The following is a 26,361-nucleotide window of genomic DNA, read 5'->3' as shown; positions in this document are numbered from 1 at the left end:
TGAATTGCTTTTTGATTCTCTTCTTTTTTACATTGGGCAAGAAGAGAGGGATCTTGTGAACAAGGCATTGATGGAAGATCTTTTTGGTGAAGAACATGAGGAGCTGTTGGATTTACTGGATCGCCTTGGTGCAAAATCAATCCCCACAAAAGAAAACTTGAAATCTACACTTATAGCTGTAGCCCACAAGCTGATCATTCAGCAAATCAAAATACGCTTGATAAAATGTCAAAGGTTGTGAAAACAGGGTTCATGTATGTTTTTAAAAGCCCACAAAACTAATGTATGAAAACACAAAACCCACAACAAGAAAGGTTCTGAAGTTATTGGAGGCCACCCCTGTGACACAAGCAGAGAGTCAGAACTTACGTTACTTGCAGCAGTATATTAGAGGACTGGATCAGGGAATGCTCAGATAATTCCTGAGATTTACGACAGGCTCTGATGTGCTCTGTGTTGAGAACCTGGAAATTATCTTCACATCTTCAGATGGAGTGGCACGGTGACAAATAGCGCATACATATGGCCCTGTTCTGGAGCTACCTTGGACATATTGGTCCTTTCCAGAGTTGCATGTGGAACTGGATAACATGCTCAGCAACAACAGCTGTTATGTCATGGATATCGCTCAGAGAAATGTTCACATCAAATGTGACATTCCTGCTTAACTGTGACATGTCTTTTTGCAGTGATATGCACTTGTACAAAATATGTGAATGGGTTAGGTGTTTCAGTCAGTTGCACATTTCAGAGAAAAACCTTGGATATGACTCAGGGAAATTAATATGATAACAGGAATGTGGTTTTGGGCATATATGCCACTGAGAAATGTATGTTTGATTAAAAGAAGTTGTTGTGGGGGGAAAAAAATACTTAGCTGAATGCTGATGTCCAAAAAACATATTTCAAGGCAGGTCCATCTGCAGATGTAAACAGTTTTTTTGCTTTTGTGACCAATATTGTGAACTTGTAATAAGACACAGGTGGGTATAGATCAATCAAATCAATTGGGCTAGTATCAGAACGATTCTAGATTTTTAAGAGCCAGTGATTGGATATCAAATACCATACACACAACAATTTGATTGAGTGTAAACATATTATTTAAAACCACAACACCAATTAACATGAACACAGCAACACAGAATAAATAAAAAATATATTTTTTTTATTTTATTTATTTGACAGGGACATTGCATAATAAATGTATTGCGCAGACCAGATATAGCTCGAAGCTAATTTTCATCTGTAGTCCCTGGGCAGAGGCAAAGTGAGGCAGGTTTACACGGTGCACAAAAGTCCACAGTGAAAATACAATTGATATACAGCACAACAGCAAGAGACACCGACAGAATTAAGATCAACCCAACAGCAAGTCACAAACAGTTACAAAATGATTAAATATTTACAACAACTTCTTATTACATGTTCACAACTTCAAAAATGCCTAGTGATTACAGACTTGACTATCTTTTAACCAATTTTTCAAGTTAAGTTTCAACTGTTGTAGAGTGTTACACTCACCAACAGTTAAAGGCAGAGAATTCCACAGCCCAGCAGCTTTTACAGAGAAGCAGTTCTGACCGAATGTGGAGGATCTAAAGTTTAACAAACCAAAATAATAAAAGCCGGCAAAAGAAAATCCTGTTCCCAAGTAGTCTTTGTTTCGTTGGGGCCCTTTCAATATCAAGGTTCTTCAGTCTGTATTCCACTGTGTAAGTGCTCCAGTGTATCAGTGTGTCAGTGTTAGGATCAATCCTACCACTATCCGTGAAGGAGAAGATCAGTGATCAACATTAACCTGGCAAAAGCCATATTCACATGTGCAGCAACGAATTGCTTCACATGTCAATCTGGGATTTCGGGACTTGCTATAGAACTCTTTGCGTTCATTGGATGGAAGGACACAGTGTACCCCCCCAACCATGTGTAGCTTCAGCCAATCACTGCAAAGAAAAAACCTCTTGCTGATCGTTTTTCAAAGACGCAATAGAGGATTGATCCAAAACAGATTTAATCGCTGTCGGGATATCCATTGTTTTCGCTAGCCATGCTAATATTATTAGCAGTCTGTCACTTCCTGCTTCCGTCAAAGCTTGATGTCCCGCCCTAAACGACGCTCGATTGGTCTGACCGAAAAAAATCCGAGCGTGATTGGTCTGGCCGAAAAAAGTCTGATCCCGAACACATACGGCTGGAGCGGTACAAGATGGATTCTCGTGGTGTGTGAGAACAAATACCGCGAGAATTCAGCTTGCCGGCAAGGTTAGATCAACGTGCGCATTGTCTCTTTGGGTTTGTCCTGGCTTGCCAGCCAGTTCACACAGGGAAATCCAAAATCCTGGGCTGTGCAGCCTCACTACTCTTAGCAGGCAAAGCTCCAGCTTCTAGCGGAATGTGGTCCCGGTCCTGGTCAGAGCTTTACCCGCACGCCGAGTGATGAGCACCCATCACTCAAAGCAGGCAAACAATTCACACCAAAAAAAACCTGACCTATGAACAGGCCAGAAAAGATCAAATCAGAATTACTTTCATGCATTCTTTTACATGAAATCCCATCTATTCTAAACCCATGGTGAAGTGAACTCAAAATTAATCCATCTTCATAGAAAATAGACAGAAAACATTATATAAAGCCACAAAATTGGTAAAAAAAACCCCAAAAAAAACCCAATAAACACAAAATAATTGGTAACCTGAGGCTACAAAACTCAGTGCAGGCCTCATTGCTCCACAATTGCACAAAACATTTAGCTCTTCCACTACAAAAATAAATAAATGTGCATCAAATATCTTAACCATAAAAAACAAATATTTTACAATCAATTTTCATCAATACAATCACACAATCTTTTCATCTCACTCACCGCTGAGTCAGTTTCTGCTCTCCTGGCTCTAATCACATGGCCACATGTTCAGCTTGAACATTTGATCAAACACACAGTTCTAGTGGGAATTAACGCCAAATCTAGTAATTAGATATCACTATTATTATCAATGACCATCGGATGACAGTTTAAAACGGTTATTTTCAATCTTACCCTGAAGATGAAACTGGATTAAATTCTCCTCTGGTACCATTGAGGCGTTTCGGCCGCTTGCCGTCTCTGCCGAGAAGCAGGAAGTGACGGCCTACTATGTGACCGGCGGAGCTCGTGATTGGCTCACGGCTGCCGGGTGTAAATCCTAAATCCAATCTTTTTAAAAAAGAAATTAAATTTATTATTTAATCAGCGGATGTTTTTAAACAAAAATAATACTTTTTTAACTGATATTTATTTATTTTAAATAAATATTTAATTAAATCAGTTCTGCCTACCCAATCTGGGTTACACATTGGTTTTTGTTTTGTTTCTTTGTTCTGTTGACACATGATACAACTTCTCAGCTAGCTTCACATTATTTTGTAATTTTGTCTGTTTAGAGGGCATTCAGTTTTTCTTTTGGACTGTATTAAAGCTCGTGTCCGGAGTTTCCGTTCGCTTCCAACGTATGTATCATTTTTCAACAGAGCTTAAACGTGTTAGTCTGGTTTGATACTACAATATAATATTAGCATAATGCAATATAAAAATTTATTTATGAGCCCCGCCTTCGTCTCATAGACCCCCATGTTATCTGAAAAAGCGCCGGTCAGCTTCAGCCAATAGATTTCGAGCTTCGGCATTCTCGTGTTGTCAATCAACTTGTGCACACAGCCAGAGATCACGGCCGCTCGCCCAGGCAGAGGTGAGTTAGCTATGCAGCAGCCGCTGCGCTTACCTCGGATATATCCATGGTCTGCTGAACATCCACCGTAAACAGCTAAACATGTAGGATGCTGTAGCACTCGGAGGCTCTCATTTTCACCCGACAGATAATAGCGTGCACAATTAAAGGGGCGTGGCTTGGTCGCTCATGAAAGCAGAGGGAGGGCGGAACCTCGAGATGTTGGATTAAAAAAAAAAAACCTCTCTCTTTCAAAACTCCGGACACGTGCTTTAATGTTGGAATACAATTTTTATGCATTTTACTAAATGATTTTCCTGGTTCACAGCAAAGAGGGGTTTTCAGTTTTCAGGTTTGTAGTATTAAGCTTTTGAAGTGCAATTCTTAAATGTTTGTATTGCTTTTCAATGTATGTTTACATGTTTTCATGGTGCTGTTAAACAAGTTTTACTTATTTTCTCATAGATGAGATTACACAAATTTATTGTTTAAAACAACTCTTTCAATGCACCGTTCACTTTGGTTTTTAAACTATTAACAGTTCAGTTACAGTATCCCTGAAGTGATCATTAATTGTAAGAAAGAAGTGCTGTTTTGCCATGTTCATAAAGACCAGTTTTTGTATTCAAACGTTACTGGGGATTGTTCATGAAATAAATTTTTATTATATTGCAAATTGGTGCAATGTTTATTATCCAACCAAAAATTAGATTGTCAAATTGGAAGCATCACAGTTTTTCACTCAATTCCACACTCGATAAACTGTATATTTGAATGAAATACATGTTATTGCATGTTATTGCATGGTAGTCTGGGAGTATTGTGTAATCTTGGCAAGCATCGTCAGCTCTGTCAAAGGATGTGTGTGTGTCGGTGGCAGTAGTGCTGGGGGTTTATTGGGGGGGGGGGGGGTATTGAGGGACATAGTCTTTTTCATTTGATTTTACTGTTCTCTGTGTACACAAGGGGGCGCTGGACACCATAACCACCAGCTGATTATGCCAAGCACATTCTCAGTGTACACCCTTCGGTGATTGCGCCCTGGGCTTGCCCACAATGCCCAGAGCAAAAAAAAAAAAAAGCCCCACTGACACATTATTGTATCAGAAACAGATTTCCTTTATTGCTGGGTTTAACTTGGATTGCACTTCGATATATAATTCCTAAAACATCCCTGACAGTTCAATCAGACTAAGCCAGTCTTCATTTTTTACATCCACAGTAAGTCAAAGTTTGATTGTCTAGTTGCTTACACACAATGGAGAGTCTAAAAACAAGGCTAGTGTCACAACCTAGCTCAAAAGAGCGTGACAAAAGAGGGAGACCTGGCCTCTTCTGCAATGATTTTCAACATTTATTTAAGTAAATAAATTATGAGGATTAGTACATGTGAGTTAGTGTGTGCAGTGTCGAGTTTGTGTGTGTGTGTGTGTGTGTGTGTGTGTGTGTGTGCGTGTGTGTGTGTTCTCGTATTTCTATCCTTGTTGGGGCCAAATGTCCCCACATGGATAGCAAAACGTGGAACGACGTGCCTTGTGGGGACCTTTTTCCAGTCCTAAGTAGGAGAAACAGTGTTTTCTTGACCATGTTGTTGTTACTGAAAAAAGTAAAAGTGCAAAAACATTTCTTTAGGGTTAGGCTATGTTGTGGTGTGGGTTAGGGTTAGGGTAAGGGTCAGGGTTAGGGGCTAGACATGAATGGGAGTCAATGGAAGGTCCCCACAAGGATAGAAATACGAGACCGTGCGTGTGTGTGTGTGTGTGTGTGTGTGTGTGTGTGTGTGTGTGTGTGTGTGTGTGTGTGTGTGTGTGTGTGTAAATGTACATGAGTCCTTCAACAAGTTACACAAAGATGAAGCCAGTCTGCAGGTCAGGGAAGAGTGTGCAGCTGTGTGGTCAGAACAGAACGTCCTCATGTTAAGCTCTACCATCACCTGCCTGCAACAAGAAAATTGAACCAGTAAAAAGAAGAAGGCAAAATAAATCAAAGGCCAACCTGTTGGCCATCACGAGTGAGACAAAAATACCTGCAAACACCCACATCTGCAATAATGTTTAATTGCTGTTCTGAGATCCATGTAAGTATGGGGAAAACTTGTACAGGTAAGTTCCCAAAATAACCCAGCTCCTTGTTCTGACAAGCCAGTTTTGCATCTCTCACAGGTCTCTACGAATGCAAGCTCTCAAGAATAGATACAGTTCGATTGCTACATCCAGTGTTGATGGTTCATGTAGGAAGTTGTCTGCCATCAGAAGGCAGGATAATGTGTACACTGTTTCATCACACGTGTACGGTCCTCTGTGAAGACATTCTGCCTTGCAAATTTCCACTGCTTGCTCAGAAACATGTCTCATTTGAACTTGTCCACAAAAAAAGCTGCGGAAGCAGATACATCATGTGTGGGCGGCCACTCAGAGCAACTGCATTTCTGCTCTGGCGAATGATGTGGGTGTTCTACAGGTGAGCAACATCCTGGAGTTCTTTCTGAAAGACATACAGAGAACATGTTCAAAGTCCTCTCTGTTGTAATATAAAAATTAATCAGATGTAGATTCAGACCACCAAAATCCTCAAATTCATTTTCCATTTGATCCTTAAAAAAACAATGTGCAATTTTGACGAAGCATGCGCAGAACGACCAGAGTGAAGTCGTGCCTAATTAGCATATAATTCCGCTTCCAAAGGAGAATAAACTCAACGGTCTATTCAGATTTAAGCTTAACTCTGAATAAAGTTTTCAGTTATTTACATGGTCATTTTAGAGCAGAATCCGGCCTACTTCGGATTTATCAAGGAATGAAAAGTCCCATGTAAACACACGGATTATGGACAAAACACCCACTGAAAAAAATCAAAACAACTGGCTAACTGAAGGTTAATTGACAGGAAAAATAGTTGTATCTCAACCCTAAGAATTATTAGCGTTTTAACAAAAGCACATAAACACACCGCAATAATCTTGAGACAGGTGAAAAGAACCAGCTGCTTGTCCAGGAAGTCACCAGTGAAATGATCATAGTCCCTTCAGTTTCTGAACGCGATTGATCCAGTACTGTGCATGGTGTTTTCTGAAGAAAGCCCACCAGCCCTCTATACGTTGGTTGCGGGTGCTGGGTCCAAAAATGAAGCAATTTCTTGCGTAACTGTCATTGTGATCAAATCGCAAAAAACTTTGCATGTCTTTCATTGTGCCATTCTCTGTTCCCATGTCGGTACGGATTCTGGCTGCCGTCAACTGTTCAACTTCAGAAATAAAATATCCAGCAATAATCTTTGGGTTGCTGTTGGTGGAGTATTCATGAAGCCAAAAGATCATCCTGGAAAAGACATCTATCGCACCGTTGATGCAAATTCCATATGGCTTGAGTTTGCCATAAGAGTCCACATGTCAAATAAAATTTGGACCTGGATTATGACATAGCCGACATCTGAGCCGATTTTGCCGTCTCAACTCCACACCTCTGGGAACCACAATTCGCATCAAATGTCTTACTGTGTTTTGGGTAACAACCAGTCCCTCCTGTATGCACCTAAGGTGCTGCAGTTTGTATCAATGTAGTTTCCCGTATGTTTGCAGCTGTTCCACAAGAAAAGTGCAACATAAAGAATGTCACTTTGATTTTTCCGTCTGTAAAGACTCAGTGTTGATATAATCCGTCGTAGGGTACGAATGCTGATAATCCCATCAACAGTACTCAGCAAGAGCAATATTTCACTTTAGTGTAGTCCTAAAGAAAAATACGACTTGATTTTGTCACACAAATGTTCCCTGTCCACATCCAAAGTGGCAGTCAGTCAGTGATTTTCTGAAATCCTCCAAAGTCTTTGAACTGCAGTCCTGTCACCGTAGATGGGAAGGAGTCTTCATCCACAACTTGAGCCAGAGATGTTAGTCTACAAACATAATGACGTGATCAATATTAAAATAATTTCATTTCTTTCACACAATACTCAAATGTATTAAATCACAAGTTTTTTACTCCTGGGGAGCCAATGTCCTGCATGCTTCAGAAATTCACAGTCAAACACACCCGATTAGAATGATTGGGTAGCTGGCTAAGGTCTACAGAGGCCTGATAAATTATGTTAATTCAGCAGTATGTAAATCACAACAATGCAATTCCCCACTGACTTTGGTGGGTGAGTTTGATTGGTAAAATAAATTCCTGAATCACTGCAACACCCACCCATGACATAATGAATTAAATAGTGAAATGACCATTTATGTTTTTGATATGTATTCTAATGAATTGATGACACATTTAAGTATTTGTCATGAACCAAGGACACATTTATTTACTTATTTATTTATGTAGCCCTCTTTAGAGAGTGTTGCAATATGCATTCCCTGCTGGCTGCAGACAGACACTTTCTGCTGCTTGAAAGAGACTTTTCATGAAAATGAGCTTGTGGCATATTACTTACATCACACTGATGATAAAGAGACGTAGTTTGTGGGTTGATTGTAAGATTGATTGTTGCTGGAAGTTCAAATCTGTGAATTATAGCAGGGCAACAATCTCGTTGTCACTAATTAGACGGCTCCAGCACCCCGCAATAGAGAATGAATGAATGAATGAATGAATGAATGAATATTGATGTGGAATAATGCTTTGTTTTCAAAGTTCTCAGGAACACAGTGTGAAGGCCGCTCTGTTTTGTCTGAAGTCACTTGGAAACAGTGTCTGCTAGTCTCATGAGATCTAGCTATATGAGATGGCATGGCCGGAAGTCATTCCAGAGTTGGGTTGGATTCTCCCTGGAGCAACAGCCTTGCTCTCAATCAGCTGATTTATGTGTGCTTCCTCTGCAATCCTCAATAAATCCTCCTTGTGCAGTGTCAACACCTTGACTCGTCATCTTTGGCTCTGATTCACCAAAAATTCCACAACAAATGCGTTCCACGTTTTCACCTATTCAGAGTAGCGACATTCAGCCACTTTGCAGTGATCTAGCGATGTTTAAGGTGTAAGTTGATGGCTAAATGTTCAAGACGTGACACAGCATCCATTCATTTTTAAACATTAGCTGTTAGCATCGCCCTGTACGCTTCAGCTGCGTCATATTAAAACACGGTTAAATGTAGGTCAATGTCTGGAGCTGAAGTTGAGATTTGATACAGGAGCAAATTGGTGATTAAATCCTATCTACCTCTTGAAGCTGAGGCTCTGCAGTTAGCTTCGCACTAGCTTAAGTGCACAACAGCCTGCCTTTTCATTTCGTCAGCAACAAGTTACTGTGTTGACTTGACTGTATGAAGTATTACTTACCTTCTTAGCTTAGAAATACATTTCTCCAGAATCTTTCGGCTTCTTAAGAAGGTATAAAGAGCCTCGGTGTGGCTCTCCGTCCTCTCAAAGCAGCAGTGCAGTTCCTCTGCAGGCTGGAGAGCAGGAAGTGACCAATAATGAGAAAACTATCTTGTTGTTTTGAGAAAACGATCTCGTTATAACGAGATACAGCTCGGAAATTTTTTTCTTCACTGTGGCAGCTCTGCGTTTCCGTAAGATTGTGTGTTGAAGTAAAATGTACTGCATTTTGCGTGTTTTCAGCGCCTGAAAAAGGCCCAGCGGGCAGAAACGTTGAGTCGGCAAAACATGCGATTTAAGTTTCACTTTAATTTTTTTCATATTTGCGCTCATTATTTCAGTTTGTGCCTCATACCAGCCTTTACCTCAGGATTTTTCTGATAATTTGGCCGAGTTCAATATGGCAAATAATGAGGATTGGACCGTGTTTCACCGCTAAAAGCCGTGTGTGCTTTTTTTGACACTCAGCTGGAGCGCGGTGTGACCTCGGGGTGCAGGACAGGTTCGGCTTGTTCACCCCCCCACAGCGTTATTCAGCCTGACTGGGCCAGGCATACATCCACACTAAAGGCTGGTCCATGCTTCAAATGTACGCGTTTCCGCGTCCGCTTTGGAAGGTCCGCGCACCACCGATGCGGACGCGCTTTCTCCCATACTACATTTTGAGCTCAGCTGTGCGCGTCTCATGCAGGCGCAGTGATCCACGCAGCCTCGAGAAGCTTTTCCGGCACTACAGACTGTTTATCTGCTCCTTTATTATGGATTATTTAGAGAAAATTAAGCACATACATTGTCAGTACATTATCATTAAGTATTAAAGTTTATTTAGCCTTTTTTTCCTATTTCTGAATCGCAGGGGCGGCGCCGGAGCGATTAGTTACTTTCACTTCTGTCTGCAGACCTTCTCCTCCCTCCAGACAGAATCTGCTCTCTGTTTCCATGAGTTTTTCACACTTTCCGTGTCTTTAAGTGGAGCCATCAGGCTGGAGCTCAGTCTACTTTCACTTTTACCGTCATGTTTTGTGTGCTATGGCGCTCTGGCACATGCGTACACTTCCGCGACCTGCGCGCAATGCGCAACGCGGTCTCAAAATCTGGCTGCTGCGTGGACGTCCACGGATCGGTCCGCGCAGACCATAGCAGACAGGAATTCATGACGATTTTTACGTCGCACGGACCAACGCGCACCGGCTCCCAGATCCAACTTTGAAAAGCACAGATTAATGGCAACATTTTTTTTCTCGCGCGATAAGAGTCCAGCGATAACACAGCACGTTGTCGCTGTCAATGGCACAGCTATAGTTTTAAGACATAATTTAAAAACAGACAGGCTATTTGCAGACTGCACAGAGAGTGGCAAAACGTTCCACAGTCTGGGAGCCACAACTACAAAGGATCGCTCTCCTCTGGTTCTCATGAGGGATGGAGGAACGTTCAGGATGACCTGGTCAGCTGACCTCAGGGCTCCGGAGGGCTGATGCACCTTAACAAGGTCAGAAAAGTGTGAGCATTTTCAAACTCATCCACCTCCTCCACAAGGTTAAGATGCAAAAATCACTGTTCCATGTAAACATTTGATTCTGTTCGTTCACTGCCACCAGGGATCCATCAAACAGCATCTCTTTCAAATAATACCAAATGCTTTATCTGTTCTGTTCGACTCTGTTCCATCTCTTTGTTCAAAGTTCATGAATTTTGCAACCATAAATCTTTACAGTCGGCTGTCAATGTTGTTTCATGTGGTAATATGGTTTGTCCTAGAAAATTTTTCCATTGTGTGCTTACGATCACTTGACAAACCAATCAGGTCGTTGCGAAGTGTGACCCTCCCCCTTCATGAGATTACTAAAGAAGAGGAGACTCTCATTGAAACACAGTCAGTGGAGGATTTCTCTGAAAATGTTTGTCATATTTTCTTTTCTCTTGATGATCGCAGTGGACTGTAAGTATTTCTATAAAATTCTGATTCATCGTACAAGCAATTAATGATGAAGAAACATTTCTGTTTTTCTACTGAGTAAATTTGCTTGTTTCTTTCAGGTGTCATAAATGATCAGAACTTTGAGATCAAGTCTGTTGATGTGGAACAAAATGTGACTTTTACGTGTCCTTGTGAGTTTGGGTACAGAAAGAATACGTATTGGATCAGAATCATTTCTGGTCACCAGCCTGAATTCTTGGGAGCAACAACTGGCTTTGAATCAACTGGAGTTAATCACATTCCTCGTTTTACAACCAGACAAGTACCTGGAACTTTCATTCTGAACATTAATCACACTGAGATGACTGACACTGGACTTTACTACTGCATCGATACCAACTGGGATAACATAACATTCTTGAGGGGTTTTTTTCTCAAAGTTCAAGGTAAAGTGAATCTCTGCTTCTTTGTCTCTTGAAAAATTTTACACAATTTATTTGTATTTGCTTATTCATAGAATTTCAGTTTTTGCTTATCAACTTATATTGTCTTTGACTTACTTTTCAGTTATTGAATTATTAATTTATTTATTTACAGTGTTCTTATTTAGTTGCCTTTTAGATATTTTCTTGCTTGCTTTCTAACTTATTTGCATAATTGTTTTCCTCTGTATTTTCCAAAACTCCCTCTCTTCATGTTCACATCAAGTTAACTTGTTATGTGAGACACAGAATTGATGTTTTGGAGTTACACTGAATGAAGAGATTCCCAAATTGAATAAATATTTTGTGATGTAAAAGAGTAGAACTGATTGCAGAGGTTCTATTCACTTCCCTATAGGCAGATCTTATTGACCTGTCAACATCTCAAACAGCTTTATATTGTCTTTATCACACTGATTTGCTATAATTGTTTAACAATATGAAAAAATAGGAATGGTTGTTAATGCCTACCTTTATCTAATTTGAAATGCATGATTAGGAATTAAAATAAACATTAAAATTTAGGGCTATTAACACTTTTCAAATGTGTCAGAAGTTGGTTGACAAGGGAGGGTTTATTGACAACCAAGAACTTGCAGGAGGAAGTGACACAAACAGCCTTTGTGCAAAATCCTTGTTTCCTTTTGTACTCACCTATTTTTCACTCCGTGTTTAGTCGTGATGTTATTTAAAATGTCAATGGTCTTGTAGATTTACTTTGTGTCCTCCAGGACCCAAATCGTCCATCTCTGACGTCGTTCAACCTCCTTCGTCTGCTGCGGTCCATCCAGGAGAGTCGGTGTCTCTGCAGTGTTCGGTCCTCTCTGACTCTGAGAAGAAAACATGTTCAGAAGATTACAGAGTTCACTGGTTCAGAGCAGGATTAGATCAGTCTCACCCCAGTTTGATTTATACTCATGGAGACAATGCAGAGTGTGGAAACTCTTCACAGAAATGTTTCTATAACTTCTCTAAGAAGGTCAGTGTCTCTGATGCTGGTACTTATTACTGTGCTGTGGCTGCATGTGGAGAGGTCATGATTGGAAATGGAGCAAAACTGGACATTAAAGGTAAGATCAGAATATTATATGGTAAAATAATTTAAATCTGAAAATGATCATGATCACTGAATGTTTTATTTTCTCAGATTGGAATCACACAGAAATAGCGCTCAGTGTTGCTTTGGCTGCAAGTGTGACTGTTTCAGTCTTTCTCATTTGGACCATTAAGAAGAAGAAATTCAACAGTGGTAATGCAGGTGCCTCATGAATCAGGATTCTGTACATCTTAACACCATGTGCCATTGCAAATTATTTAAAAAAAAAAATGATGTGATTTTTTTTTTCTTCTGTTGAAATCAGATGGTGAACCACACAGCAGTGATCAGCAGGTAAAATCTAAAAATGAGATAAAAGTTGTAAACACGCATCTCAGTTTCCTCTGTACTTAAATCCACAGTTTATCTTTACCTACATTTTCTTATGTTTCTTCAGAGAGATGAAGCTTCATTGATCTATTCTGCACCAACCTTCAGCAGGAGAACAGTCACCAAAGCAGGAACAGGAAACACACCCTCAGATCAGAAAGAGATGATCTACACTGATGTGCGAGTTCACAACTGATTCTAAATTCACTGATGCAATCTGTTAATTCAGAATGATCCCTTTTTATTTCTTTCATTTTTTTGCTGATGACACCTGATTAGAAATGTCTACTTTCCGGGGGGTGCAAGTAACTAATTACCTCCACTCACATTTCTGCACTCAAGTAGTATTTTGACTTTCTTGAGCTACTTTTGCTAAGGGCTCATACCTAAATACATTATTCACTATGTCATTACTTTTACTGATACCAAAATAAGCAAAGCTGAAGAAGGAGGCACACTTGTCTCAGACGGAAACACTGATGTTTGTTTTCACCACTGAATAGAAATTTACACTCTCAATCTGCTGGACGGTGACCTGAACTGCTTTTCCTGGACACTTGATTCCAAATTTAGTTTTAAAGTTGTAACTGAGGAGTACTTCTTTATAGTTGTGCTTCAAGGATTTCTATTTTCTCGTCTTCGCGTTTGCATAGTGTTTACACCATGTAATCTACTTCATTCAGTCTTGATGGAGTACAGCTGAAATGTAAATTGACATTTCGTTTGAAATGCTTTTTTTTTTTTAACCAAGAGTTCAAATGGTGTGAAAGGCAGAATTGTGGAACCATTGCTAAATGCTGTACTTTCATTAATAATGCACACTTTACATTAATGCCACTGCTATGCTCCATTTACATTCATATTTGTTCAGTCTCTGTTTCTGCATATTTGGAGTTCTGAGATGAAACATCATCCTGGATGGTCTCAAACACCAGTTCCAGTTCAGTTTGCTGGGATCCTTTAAGAAGGTCATGCAGGAACCCTCCCCACAGTAAGAATCACTTGCTCTCAGACCACATAAAGCTGCTGGTTTCTAACAGCAGAAGCTCACCCTACATCCTGATCATGTGATCACTGCACACAGACACACATACCCAGAGACCAGCCTCTTCCTGATGACCACACTGTCTAGCCAATGACAGTGAAGCACAGAAACACACTTCCTGATGAAGACAAGCTACTTGGAAGCAGTCAGGGCCTGAGGGAAGTGATATATTGTAAAAAAAAAATCATATTTTGACACTTAATCGGATCTCTTTCTGCTTGATTCTTTGGCTGCTGTGTGAACTTTACCTGTGATCCTAAAGTAAAGCAACTGAATTTCATTTGCTGAATTCTCTTCACCATTTCACTGCACCCATCTGAATACAGGCTCAAGAAAGTGCCATCTTTCAATAGAAACATTTCCAGCTTTCCATTTACATTTCTTCATTTTTCATTTCTGTTTCTTTCTTTTCTAAATTAGAACTGTGCTTTGACTGTATTTCATCAATTGAACTGAAGCTTCCAGTGCAATTAATACCATCACGAGTATCCCCTGAAGAGTACATCAACATTATACTTTCAAAAATTGATTGAAAGAATAGTTGATTTAAAATGTATTTAGATGATTGTCTTCAGGCTTGGCACCACCAGCAATATTTAACCATGTTATATGTCATTTCTGAAATAAAGAAATAATAATTTAACTATAAATTGGATATCAAATAGAATTCAGAGTGTTATCATCAAGCATTTGGTATTTTTCATTTTAATCTAAATTGGAATTTAATATAGCCTTTAGTGTTTGTGGGAGGGTGCTCAAGATTTGTTTTTTTAATGATAGATACTGTCAAGTCCTCTAAGTTTTTGTGCTGCTTCTGGACTTGAAAAGAGCGTTCTCTTCGTATGGATGTGGCAGGATTCCACTCAAAGAAGAAGAAGAAGTCCAAGTTTTCTTTTTCCAATTCTTTTATTGTAGACAAATCTTTGGATCTGATTTTTATTTTATTTTAGCTAAACCTTTAGCTGGTTTTTAGTTCCTTTAGGCTTCTCATTAGGTGAAAAACCTTCAGGAAAACACAAAATATACCAGTTACCCTTGGGAGTAGTATTTAGATTCTTTCACAAAAGTAATGAAGAACTAACAATGATCTGGCCACAAAGGACCAAGCAATCCTAACAAAGGTAGATTCTGAATATTAAATTTACTTATCAGTTTAAGGTAGTAAATGAATGCAGAAATAAATCAAATGCTTTTCCTCACAATACATTAACTTAGTTACTTTTCAGTGAATTTTAACTTAAATTTTTATCACCTCAATTACATATTAATGAAGAGGAAACATTAAACTTAAAGTTATCATTTGCAACTGGAGAGTCCCAGGCGCTTCTGCATGCAAACATTTCTCCTTGAAACAGTCACCGTTCTGCAGCTCTTACTGGCTGTCCATCCAGGTTGAAGAGTTGTTTTGCACAAGGTGAAATCCAAGGAAGAACAACTTTTCTGATCATTCCCAGAGAGCTGTGTCCTCCCCTGGTCTGTCTCCTGCTCCAAGCAGGAAGGCTGTGAAGCAGGTCGTCTCTCCACCCAGCTGGCCAGGGGCATCACCTGCTCCCTCTCCTTCCCGATGGGGGATGAGAGGCGGAGCCAGCTCGCAGCCAGTTTTGACAAAACAGATACTTCTCTTGTGTGCACCAATCCATTGTAATCAATTTGAACAGCTTTTTCTTTTTTTTTTTTTTTTGTAAATTTACATGCAACTGTTTTTTGTTTGTTTTTTTACTGATGTTTTTTAATGTTCAATTTGTTTTTGATGCTTAAAATAAACTTTTTTCATTTGACACTGTTTTAGGACTCAATATGTAAACTTGAGCATTTGCAGAAATTCGAGGCTTTTTTTTTCCTTCGCTTAATTTTTTCTCTCGCATGGATGCAGTCAGTGTTGCTCTCCAAAGTGTCAGCTGCATACAGAGAACGAGGGACTGACAGTCACAGGTGACATGAAGGTTCTTCAGGACGGATTCACCTAATTTTGGGAAAAACACCACTGCAACAGCCAGAGACTTGTTTAATCCCGGTCGATTGAAAGACACAGGTATTCTTCCACACAGCCTTCAGACACCAGAAGAACTGCACTGACAAGAGTGCTTCCAGGTTATGGACAGAGCATCGGCCTCCCTGTGTTGGAGGTTTCCTCCTTATGCATTCAAACCATAGATGGTAAATACAATGGATGAACCTTTCGTATGGTCACCCATAGCGTTACGAAATCCTGAAGATTTCAGTGAGTTCAGCAGGATGTCTCCATATTGAATATTTGAAACCAGATGTAAATGTGACTGGTCCAGTCTGTCACATGACCGCTTCACATGGACAGAGGAGGTGCTGTGAGAGGGCGATTTATGCAAAACTTTAACTCATAAAATAAAATCAACAGATAATTTCTGTTCAAATCAGAGTCTGGTGAAGCCAGCACGGTTGTAGAAACTAGTGATAGAGAACATGCTCTGAAACCGGACACTTTATATGTTTTTGAATGTGACCGGTGTAGATCTGTCTCTGCGTTGTTGTTGTAGTGACGAATCAGGCGTTTATCTTTTTGGAGGCAGTCTCCATTTATTTCTGACACACAGTAGAAACAAAAAAAATCAAACCAGTCAGCAGTCGCCACAATACGTGCCCCTAAACAGATCAATTGATGACAAAATTAATATCTCATATTAAGTTTATAACAGAAATTTCTCCGGACACAAAAGATGCCTACCTCTCCCACAGAAATCAGAGACGGAAGGGAGAGAATTGGCGCCAGAACGCTTCTTATAAAGGGGTGTGTTGCACGTATTATGGCACCCAAACAAAAGTTCCACTTGCTGACTAAGCGGTATAAACAGTCAGGCATTAACTAAAACAAAAACAACCAAACAAACAAACAAGAACCAGATCCAGATTTTGTGTAATTATTAATAAAAACAAATATACATATTCCAAACACATACACATGTACAGCTGCATAATTGACCCTGTTACATGAACACTCGGAAAATCGGCATTTTTGAATAGGTTCCAATGAGACCCGGGCCCTTTTTGAAACCAACATCAATGCCACCTGCTGGAAATACAGATTTTTTTTGCACTTCTGCATTGTCTTCATGTTTTACGAGCAGAGGTTGGCGCTTGATTCAAACACATGCACTTTGGCAGACAAGATGGCAGTGCGCTCAGATGCAGCGGCTCACAACTCCCCCTTTCAGCGCCTCTTCTTGCCCTCTTATTTTCACTGAATGGGACAGCACGTAGTTTCATTGTCCTTTAAGCTCAATGACAATAAAGATCGATCTATCTATGTATTTATCTGTGGAAGATGTTGAGGAATTTGTGACTGGAAAAGGCGACTGCAACAACATCACACGTTTTCACTGGGATGATGAGGATGAAACCAGCCTCACACTGCATCGTGATGTGTGCATGGACACAGTAAAACAGCGAGGAGTTTGCTTGGCTACTTTTCAGGATGGAATGAACTTTCTCAAAGGTTATCAGGGAGAGTATTTCAGAACACTGTTGCCAGAGGTCAGAAAACTCGTGAAACTTGTCCTGTTGTCACTGCTACATCATGCACTTCAGAGAGCTCATCTTGTGGCCTCCTGAAAACATATCTGCGGTCCACAATGGGTCAAGAATGGCTGAACCACATTGCAATACTGAACTATCACAAAAGGAATAGGAAGCTGGAAAAAAAGAGAACCAGTTCATAAAATATGCTGCTACCAGGGGTAACACATTCCTCATCAAGAATTAACAAGAATGGTGAGTGACAAACCAACACATTTAATTTTTGTTATGATACAGCCCCCTGTGGTACTATGTTTTAAAAGATGTTCTACAATGGTTTTGAATTGTGGATTAGGTCTATGGTTTGCTTTTTTTCTTGAATCTTTTTGCTATAATTTTGGTGGTTATGAATGTTTCTTTCCTTATGTGTGTTCTTCATTAAACAATAATTTTAACCTATATTTGTCTCATAAAAAGCCAAAAGTGATGTTTGACAGTATAATTCATGTCAGGTTGTGATTAACGAAGGTAACCTAGTTGCTGTTGAGTTGGCAGGCTATGTTCTTGTTCACCTATAGTGACTTTCAGCACAACGGACAGTTCCAATCACACTTACAGACTCGTACGGTGATGATAAGGCTTTGGTGTTGGAGTGTGTATTTTGTTTTTCTTTTATCTTCATCTGAGTCTTTCACATTAGGTTCCATTGACATTAACTCCTTGTGTGCATCACCAGTGTGTAGATTGTGTGTGTTTGTGAGAGAGAGCATGTGTTTGTGTGTGCATAGTAAATGCCATTCATGCATTTACAGCATTGCGGCTGCTGCTGTGAATGGAATTAATGTGCACGCGTGTCAAAATAACAAGGAGTCATGCAAGCACAGTGAGCACCCACCCACAGAAACATGAATAGGTGTTCATTAGCAATGGGCTGATATGCCCTTTCTTCAAGCATTTCCTTTATTTGGATGTTTTGTTCATTTTTTTTATTTATTCCCCAACAAGTTCTTTTCACATTCTTCTGACTTGAGACATGCATAATTCAGCATGAACATTTTCAGCTGGTTTGACATAAGGGGAAAACTTTGTGAGCTCCATTTTAGTGATGAAACTTCACACAGTGAGAGAGGTCTAGCGAGAGACTTCAGATGAGCCCAGCAGACACCCAAAATTGTAAGCAGCAATGTTTTCCACCGCCGCTAAGATCTGCTCTTCGAAATGGATAACACTATCAACATCTATTGACTCCTTAATCACTTTAATCACTTAATCACTTTATATATATATATATATATATATATATATATATATATATATATATATATATATATATATATATATGCCCGGTTTGCCTGTTGGCATGCCCCGCCTCTGCCATGCATATCCTATGCCAGGAGTGTCAAACTGAGATCCTGGAGGGCCACAGCCCTGCATGTTTTCCCATGTCTCCCTGCTTCAACACACCTGAGTGAAGGCAAAGAAAAAAAAATGGGAAAAAACAATATTATCTCTATTCCACCTCCAACCTCTGGCTAAAGTCAAGGGACTCCATATACCTTAGAAAAGGGTCCCATCTGACATGGAATAAATACGCAGAGCCCTTCAGTGAGAATCTGAGCTTCTTGAGCTTCAGATTATACAATACCGCCAGACCCAGCGGATATGTGGAGGAGGATGGGGAAGTTTGATGATGATGATGATGATGATGATGATGATGATGATAGAACTTTATTGATGCCCCGTAGGAGAAATTCAGGAGACCGGGCAGCAGAAAAAAAACAAACGTTCAACAAAAACACACACAATAAAAATAAATAAATAAATAGGTAAAGATAAAAAGATACGATGAATCCAGACATTAAAAGTACTTGTACATAGTAACAAATACAAGTAAAAATGCCAAAAAAAGTGCAAAATGAGCAGGTTCAGTTCAGACATTCTTGTTATATGGCGTAATGGCAGCAGGGACAAAGGATCTTCTAAATCGCTCTGTTCTTGAGCGCACAGACAGGAGCCTGTTGCTCCGTTTGCTCCTCTGACCTGCCACAGTTTCATGCAAAGGATGATTACGGTTATTCAGAATGCAGTGCATTAAAGACCTCATCCTTTTTCCAACACAGCACCCACACCGTCCACTTTCCTCCCCATCACAGAGGCACATTTATAAACCAGCCGGTCAAGCCGGTCTCTATCTCCCTTATCCATGTTGCCACTCCAGCAGACAGCCCTGAAGAACACAGCACTTGCTACAACAGACTGATAAAAGGTGTATAGCATATTGCTGTTAACCTCAAACGCCTTGAGCCTTCTCAGGAAAAACAGTCTGCTAAGGCCCTTTTTGTGCAGAGCATGAGCCTGTATTGACCATCCAGTTTATGATCAAGATGTAGACCCAGATATTTATAGGTCTGGACCATTTCGATGTTCTCCCCACTGATGATAACTGGGTTGTGAAGGGGTCTTCTTCTATTAAAGTCAATAATCATCTCCTTGGTCTTAGATGTATTAAGAATAAGACCATTGCTGCTGCTCCAAGAGGTGAATCTTGAGACTAGATCTCTGTATTCCACCTAATCTCCACCTTTCACACCTGCTGCTATTACGGTGTCACCAGAGTATTTCTGAAGATGACAGGTTGCAGATCTGTAAGCAAAGTCAGAAGTGTAGAGTGTGTATAGATAGGGTGATAGTACAGTACCCTGGGGTGCCCCTACACTGCTCATCACAGATCTTGACACGCTGTCTCCTAAGCGAACATACTGTGTCCTCCAGAGTTGAGGTCCGTTACTCAAAAAAGTAAAGAGTTACCCGTTACTCATTAGTTTTGAAAAAAGTAGTGCCTTACACTACTTGATTACTCCATGGAAATAGTAAAGAAGTTGCACTACTCGTTACTGCATAGTGCTCCGCAGAGCTGTGCTCCGGTATATCCTTCGCAGAGCACTGCGCATGCGCAGGTCTGTGTGTTTGAAAACGTTATTTTAACATATTGAAAAGAAAACATGTCTTTTAAAATGTTTTACAACCATTCATATTTACTTCACGTGCTAATACGCTGTCCCCTGGACCACTGGAAGGAGTATTTTGTCCACTTTCGTCAGTCCGGCTCTGATTGACTTCCAACTAAGCTTCGAGCTAAGCTAACTACGATGCTAACAGCTGGGAACCAGCTGCTGGAGTAGAGACACAAGGTATTTATGAGCTTGTCTAACTTTGTCAATGGGTTAGGGAAAGGGCGTGGATCCCTAATTTTTGGAGTATTCCTTTAAAAGTGGCATTTACAGTAGGAGGGTGTGCAGTGTTGTCAGTGGGGCACAAATTTATATAAGGCAACCAATTTTACTTTGACAGTTCCATCAGCCCTGACCCTAGTTGCTCGTATGGCCACCGTTCCATCTACTGGTGGTAATAAAAAGAACTCCGCTTAAATAATAATATTTTGGTTGCTCTATTTGCAGTCCTTGTTAAAGTAACTATCGTAGCGTTTCATTTGTAACTGTAGTTTAACTACCAATCTAGAAGGAGTAGTGCCGTTACACTACTCGTTCCCATCAAAAGTAATTTAACTACTTGTAACGTTCGTTACTTGTCGTTACATACCCAACTCTGGTGTCCTCTGAGTGAGATAGTCATGGATCCACGTGACAAACAGAGGATCCATTCCAATCTTCACAAGTTTCTCCTTTAACAACTGAGGTTGGATAGTATTGAAGGCACTTGTGAAATCAAAGAACAGCAGCCGCACATAGACCTCTGAACCTTCCAAAAAAGAAAGAGACTGGTGGAGTAGGTAGACTGCTGGATCATCCACTCCCATGCTCTCTTGATATGCAAATTGTAAAGGGTCGAGTGCCTGCTCAACCTGTGGTTTGAGCAGTCGAAGTAGGAGCCTCTCGAAAGTCTTCATTACCACTGATGTGAGGGCTACCGGCCTGTAGTCCTTCATCTCTGCAGGCCTCGCCACCTTGGGCACTGGAATTAGGCACGAGGTTTTCCACCTAGTAGGTACACGTCCGGATTGAAGACTTCGATTAAAGATGGTATGTAACGGCACAGCCAATTCCGACGCACATTCCTTCAGCAGTCTCGGAGATATACTGTCAGGACCAACAGATTTCCGACCCCGTAGTCTCCTCAACTCCGTACGCACCTCCTCCAGCGTGAAATAGGCAATAGCAGAGGTGGAACAGCTGCTGGGTGGAACACCAGAGGCAGCAGCAGCAGAGGTGGAACAGCTGCTGGGTGGAACACCAGAGGCAGCAGCAGCAGAGGTTGTAGTTGTTGTAGTAACAGTTGAACTCATTCGCCTTGTCCACATTACCAAGTGCACCTTGTGCCTTCTTGTTAAAGCCAGTGATGGCTTTCATGCCCCTCCATACTTCTTGGGTGTTATTGTTCTGCAGTTTCTTCTCCAGGTTTAGAGCATAGTCCCTCTTGGCCTGCCTCAAGGCCCATTTCAAGTTGTGTTGCGCCATCCTAGTTTCATGTTGGTCGCCAGTGCGGAAGGCCCTCTTTTTTAGATTCATGAGGTGCTTGATGTCACTTTTAATCCAAGGCTTATTGTTCGGAAAGCAACGCACAGTCTTCAACGGTGCCACAACTTCCGTACAAAAGTTTATATAATCAGTGACACACTCGACAGCATCATCAATGTTATTACAGCCTTCACCTGCTGTCTCAAATATATTCCAGTCAGTAGCTTCAAAGCAGTCTTTTACCCTGTCGCCAATCTCTGGAGTTCACTGTCTGAATGACCTACTGCTCATGGGCATGCGCATGCAAGTTTCCAGTATAACAAAATCACCCTACTGGCCACAAGCGTCATGAATGAGACGACATGCTTCAGCACCTTAGGGCCCGGTCACACCGCCCAAACTTTGCCGGAGCGTTCCTTGAACGGTAGGGAGTGGGGCCGAACGCTCGTCACCGCACACAAAATGGGAAAAAAAATCGATAACATGGGCGTTGGCTTAGCGGTGCACCGCTGAAGCCAGCGTTGCTTTAGCGGTAGAGAGCGGCAGAGAGCGGTACCGACCATTGGTATAGCGGCGTTCTATGACTACGGAGCTGAACGGACCGTTTCGATACAAGTTCTGATCGATTTTTGATAGAAGTGGATAGTTGAAGTTCATCATGCGACATGGACAAAAGAAGAGGAAGGCTGGAGAAGGAAAGGCAGCAGCCTTCAAGATGATCATTCATTACTGAGCAGGCAGCTGAAGCAATGGAGTCAGGTAAATAGATGTGGCCCACTGGTTGTGTCAAGAAATATTCTTACACCCCCTCCAAAGGCTGCATCAGTCAGCCAGACCATCATACATTTTTTAGTGTTTATGCGCAGGAGCACACCAACAGGTTGTTTTTCTGTAATCTAATATATTAGAAATGAGATAAATAAACAAAATATTGAGTCAAGAGGATCAGCAAACCTTTTAATGCCTCATGTCTGCTGTATTAATGCCTGAAATCAGGTTTTAAAATTTTTTTACAGTGCGCATTTGCGCAGCGTCACCTCACTCACACTCCGCACACTCGTTTCCTTGATAAACACGCACACACACGCCAACACACACAAAACAGTTGTGTTATTAACCATCAATAATAACCAAGAACATATTAAAATTAGTAAAATAAGTCTTCTGTTAAACGGTGGTGAACGGTTACGAGCGGTGATTAATTTTTTTCACCGCTCCAGGAACGCTCCAGCAAAGTTCGGGCGGTGTGACCGGGCCTTAACATCAGCGGTGGCCGAGCGTTTACGGTGTTGCTTTAATGGAGGCCAACTTCTGTTAAACGGTGGTGAACGATTACGAGCGGTGATGGATTTTTTTCACCGCTCCAGGGACGCTCCAGCAAAGTTCGGGCGGTGTGACCGGGGCTTTAGGCAGATCTGTGGAGGGGGCGATACAGAAAATTACAGACAAAGGGTTTGGAGTAATGGTACAGCCATTGGTCAGGCTTAAAGGAATACTCCGAAGATTTTGGACCCACGCCCTATCCCGATCATTTACAGAGTGAGATAAGCTCATAAATACCTTTTTGTGTCCATTCATCCAGTGCCTGGCTAACAGCTGTTAGCATCGTAGTTAGCTTAGCTCAACTACAGCAGGTGAAGAGGAAACAGAGCCAGACTGAGAAAGTGGACAAAATACTCCTTCCAGTGGTCCACGGGATGGCGTATTAGCATGCGAAGTAAATCCGAATGGTTATAAAGCATTTTAAAAGACGTATTTTTTTTTCAATCCGTTAAAATGATGTTTTGATCCACACAGACCTGCGTGTGCACAGTGCTCCGCGGAAGGATATACCGGAGCACAGCAGTAGAAGCATAGACTCAGCCGCTGTGCGCCTGGTATATCCTTCCGCAGCGCACTATGCTTGTTCAGTTTTGTGTGTATCAAAACACTATTTTAAGGGATTGAAAAGAAAACACGTCTTTTAAAAAGTTTTATAACCATTCGGATTTACTTCGCCATTCCCTGGACCACTGGAAGGAGTATTTTGTCCACTTTCTCAGTCTGGCTCTGTTTCCTCTTCACCTGCCGTAGTTGAGCTAAGCTAACTACGATGCTAACAGCTGTTAGCCAGGCACTGGACGAACGGACACAAAAAAGGTATTTATGGGCTTATCTCACTTTGTAAACGATAGAGATAGGGTGTGGGTTCAAAATCTTCGGAGTATTCTTTTAAAGTAGAGAAAACATCAGACCAAAATGATATCAATTTAGGACATGACCAGAACATATGTACGTGATTAGCTGGGGATAAATGACACTGATGGAGGAAAAAATTGGAACAAGTCTAGCATTTGTATAATGGACCCTGTAAAGAACCTTGCATTGGATCAACCAATGGCGAGCACAAATGGAAGACAGATGAACTACAGATACTGTGGAACCCCGTTGCTGTTCAGTCAACCTGGTATTAAAACTGCTTTCCTATGTGGTTTTAGTATCAGTAAATGGAGATGCAGCAGTCAACCACATAATATTGTAAAGAGTTGAAATACACTCCTTAGCAGAGGGGTCCACAGTCATCATTCCACATAAACATCTGATTGCGTTTGTGCACTGCCACCAGGGATCAATAAACACTATTGCTTTCAAACGAAACCAAATAGTTTTTCTGTTCTGTTCTACTCCGTTGCATCGATTTGTGTTTGAAGTTCGTGAATTTTACAAACACAAAACCGTACATCCTGCTGTCGATGCTGTTTCATGTGACACTACGGTTTGTCCTAAAAACCATTTCCACTGCGTGCTTATCATCACGTTCTTCAGTGTGACGACAAACCAATCAGGTCATTGTGAAGTTGAACACTCCCACTTCATGAGAGTATAAAAGAAGAGGAGACACTGATTGAAACACAGTCAGCGAAGGATTTCTCAGAAAATGTTTGTCGTATTTGGTTTTCTGTTGATGATCGCAGTAGGCTGTAAGTATTTCTGTAAAATTCTGATTCAGCGTACATACATTGAATGATGAAAAAATGTTTGATGATGGACTGACTGAAAAAATTCCTTTGTTTCTTTCAGGTTTTACAAATGATCACACCTTTGAGATAAAGTCTGTTCTTCCTCAACACGGGGTGACTTTTACATGTCCTCGTCAGTCTGAGGGCAAAGCAATGTACTGGATCAGAATCATCTCTGGTCACCAGCCTGAATTCTTGGGAGCAACAATTGGCTTTGATTCAAGTGAAGTTCATCAAACGTCTCATTTTACAACCAAACAAGAACCTGGAACTTTCATTCTGAACATTCATCAGACTCAGATCAGTGACACTGGACTTTACTACTGCATCCATACCAGCTGGACTAACGTGACATTTTTGAGAGTCGTGTTTCTAACAGTTCAAGGTAAAGTGATCTTCTGTTTCTACGTCTGTTCAAAAAAATTACACGTGTTTTTTTCATATGTATCAGGTAATTTTCATCACTTCTCATTTTTCTTCTTCACTTTACTACTGTATGAATTTATTCACTTGTTTACATTGTACTTGCTGCATATTTACATGCTTATTTTCCAACTTATTCACATAATTGCTTGCCTCTGAATGTTCCAAAACTGTAATCCATCTGTTCATGTGGGGCATAAATTTCCAGACCTACCATACAAGTTAGGCTTGTCGTGTAAGATAGAGAATTGAAGTTTTATGAGAAACATGAATGGAGAGATTCCCAAATGTAATAAGTTTGTGAATCCACTACGGATCTTCTATTAATTTCCTGATGAGCAGATCTTTTTTACCAGCCAATATCTCAAATAACTTTATCATATCATTTCTTTTTCCATCTGAACGCCCTCTTGGTGTGACTTATGGCTTTAACTCATTGGAAATGAATGATTGAGATACATATTGAAATTCTTGAAACTGATTTACACTTTGCGAACATGAATGAATATAACTGGTGAAAACTTCATATTGGAGGGCATATTTACAGAGACAAGTGTAGAGAACTATCTCTGTGAGATCTGGAGCCAGATATCCTCTTGCTTGTATTGTTTTAACTTGTTTACTCACCATTTTTCTCACTGTGATAATTTACTCTCTCAAAAAAACAGAACAAAAAAAAAAAAGATCAAAAATGTACAAATGATTTTACTTTTTGTCCTCCAGGACCCCAATCTTCCATCTCTAGCATCATTCAAGCTCCTCCGTCTGCTGCGGTCCATCCAGGAGAGTCGGTGTCTCTGCAGTGTTCGGTCCTCTCTGACTCTGAGAAGAGAACATGTTCAGAAGATTACAGAGTTCACTGGTTCAGAGCAGGATCACATCAATCTCACCCCAGTTTCATTTATACTCATGGAGGCAATAAAGGGTGTCGAAACTCGTCACGGAAATGTTTCTTTAACTTCTCTAAGAAGGTCAGTGTCTCTGATGCTGGTACTTACTACTGTGCTGTGGCTGCATGTGGAGAGGTCATGTTTGGAAATGGAGCAAAACTGGACAATAAAGGTCAGTTCACATTATTTTACTG

The 26,361-nt window shown here is 40.7% G+C and overlaps 1 protein-coding gene across 1 annotated transcript; it reads left to right on the top strand.

Annotated features, from left to right (window-relative positions):
• The first annotated feature begins 10,906 nt into the window (after window positions 1-10,906).
• On the top strand, window positions 10,907-14,662 carry LOC115407040 (uncharacterized). Its single transcript, XM_030117368.1, has 6 exons — window positions 10,907-10,959; window positions 11,058-11,384; window positions 12,152-12,490; window positions 12,568-12,678; window positions 12,782-12,810; window positions 12,914-14,662. The coding sequence occupies exons 1-6, from the start codon at window positions 10,917-10,919 to the stop codon at window positions 13,040-13,042; spliced, it is 978 nt and encodes a 325-aa protein (XP_029973228.1). The 5' UTR covers window positions 10,907-10,916; the 3' UTR covers window positions 13,043-14,662.
• Window positions 14,663-26,361: the final 11,699 nt, after the last annotated feature.

This window comes from Salarias fasciatus, chromosome 2 (genome assembly GCF_902148845.1).
Source record: "Salarias fasciatus chromosome 2, fSalaFa1.1, whole genome shotgun sequence".
NCBI lineage: Eukaryota > Metazoa > Chordata > Actinopteri > Blenniiformes > Blenniidae > Salarias > Salarias fasciatus.
The sequence above is the reverse complement of the archived record's forward strand: the minus strand, read 5'-3'. Positions and strand labels throughout refer to the sequence as shown.

Bases quoted from the DNA above. Each gene is read 5' to 3' on its own strand.
- LOC115407040 (XM_030117368.1), top strand. From the start codon at position 10,917: ATGTTTGTCATATTTTCTTTTCTCTTGATGATCGCAGTGGACT. The intron at 10,960-11,057 runs GTAAGTATTTCT...TGTTTCTTTCAG, and splicing joins CTTGATGATCGCAGTGGACT to GTGTCATAAATGATCAGAAC. The intron at 12,679-12,781 runs GTGCCTCATGAA...TGTTGAAATCAG, and splicing joins ATTCAACAGTGGTAATGCAG to ATGGTGAACCACACAGCAGT.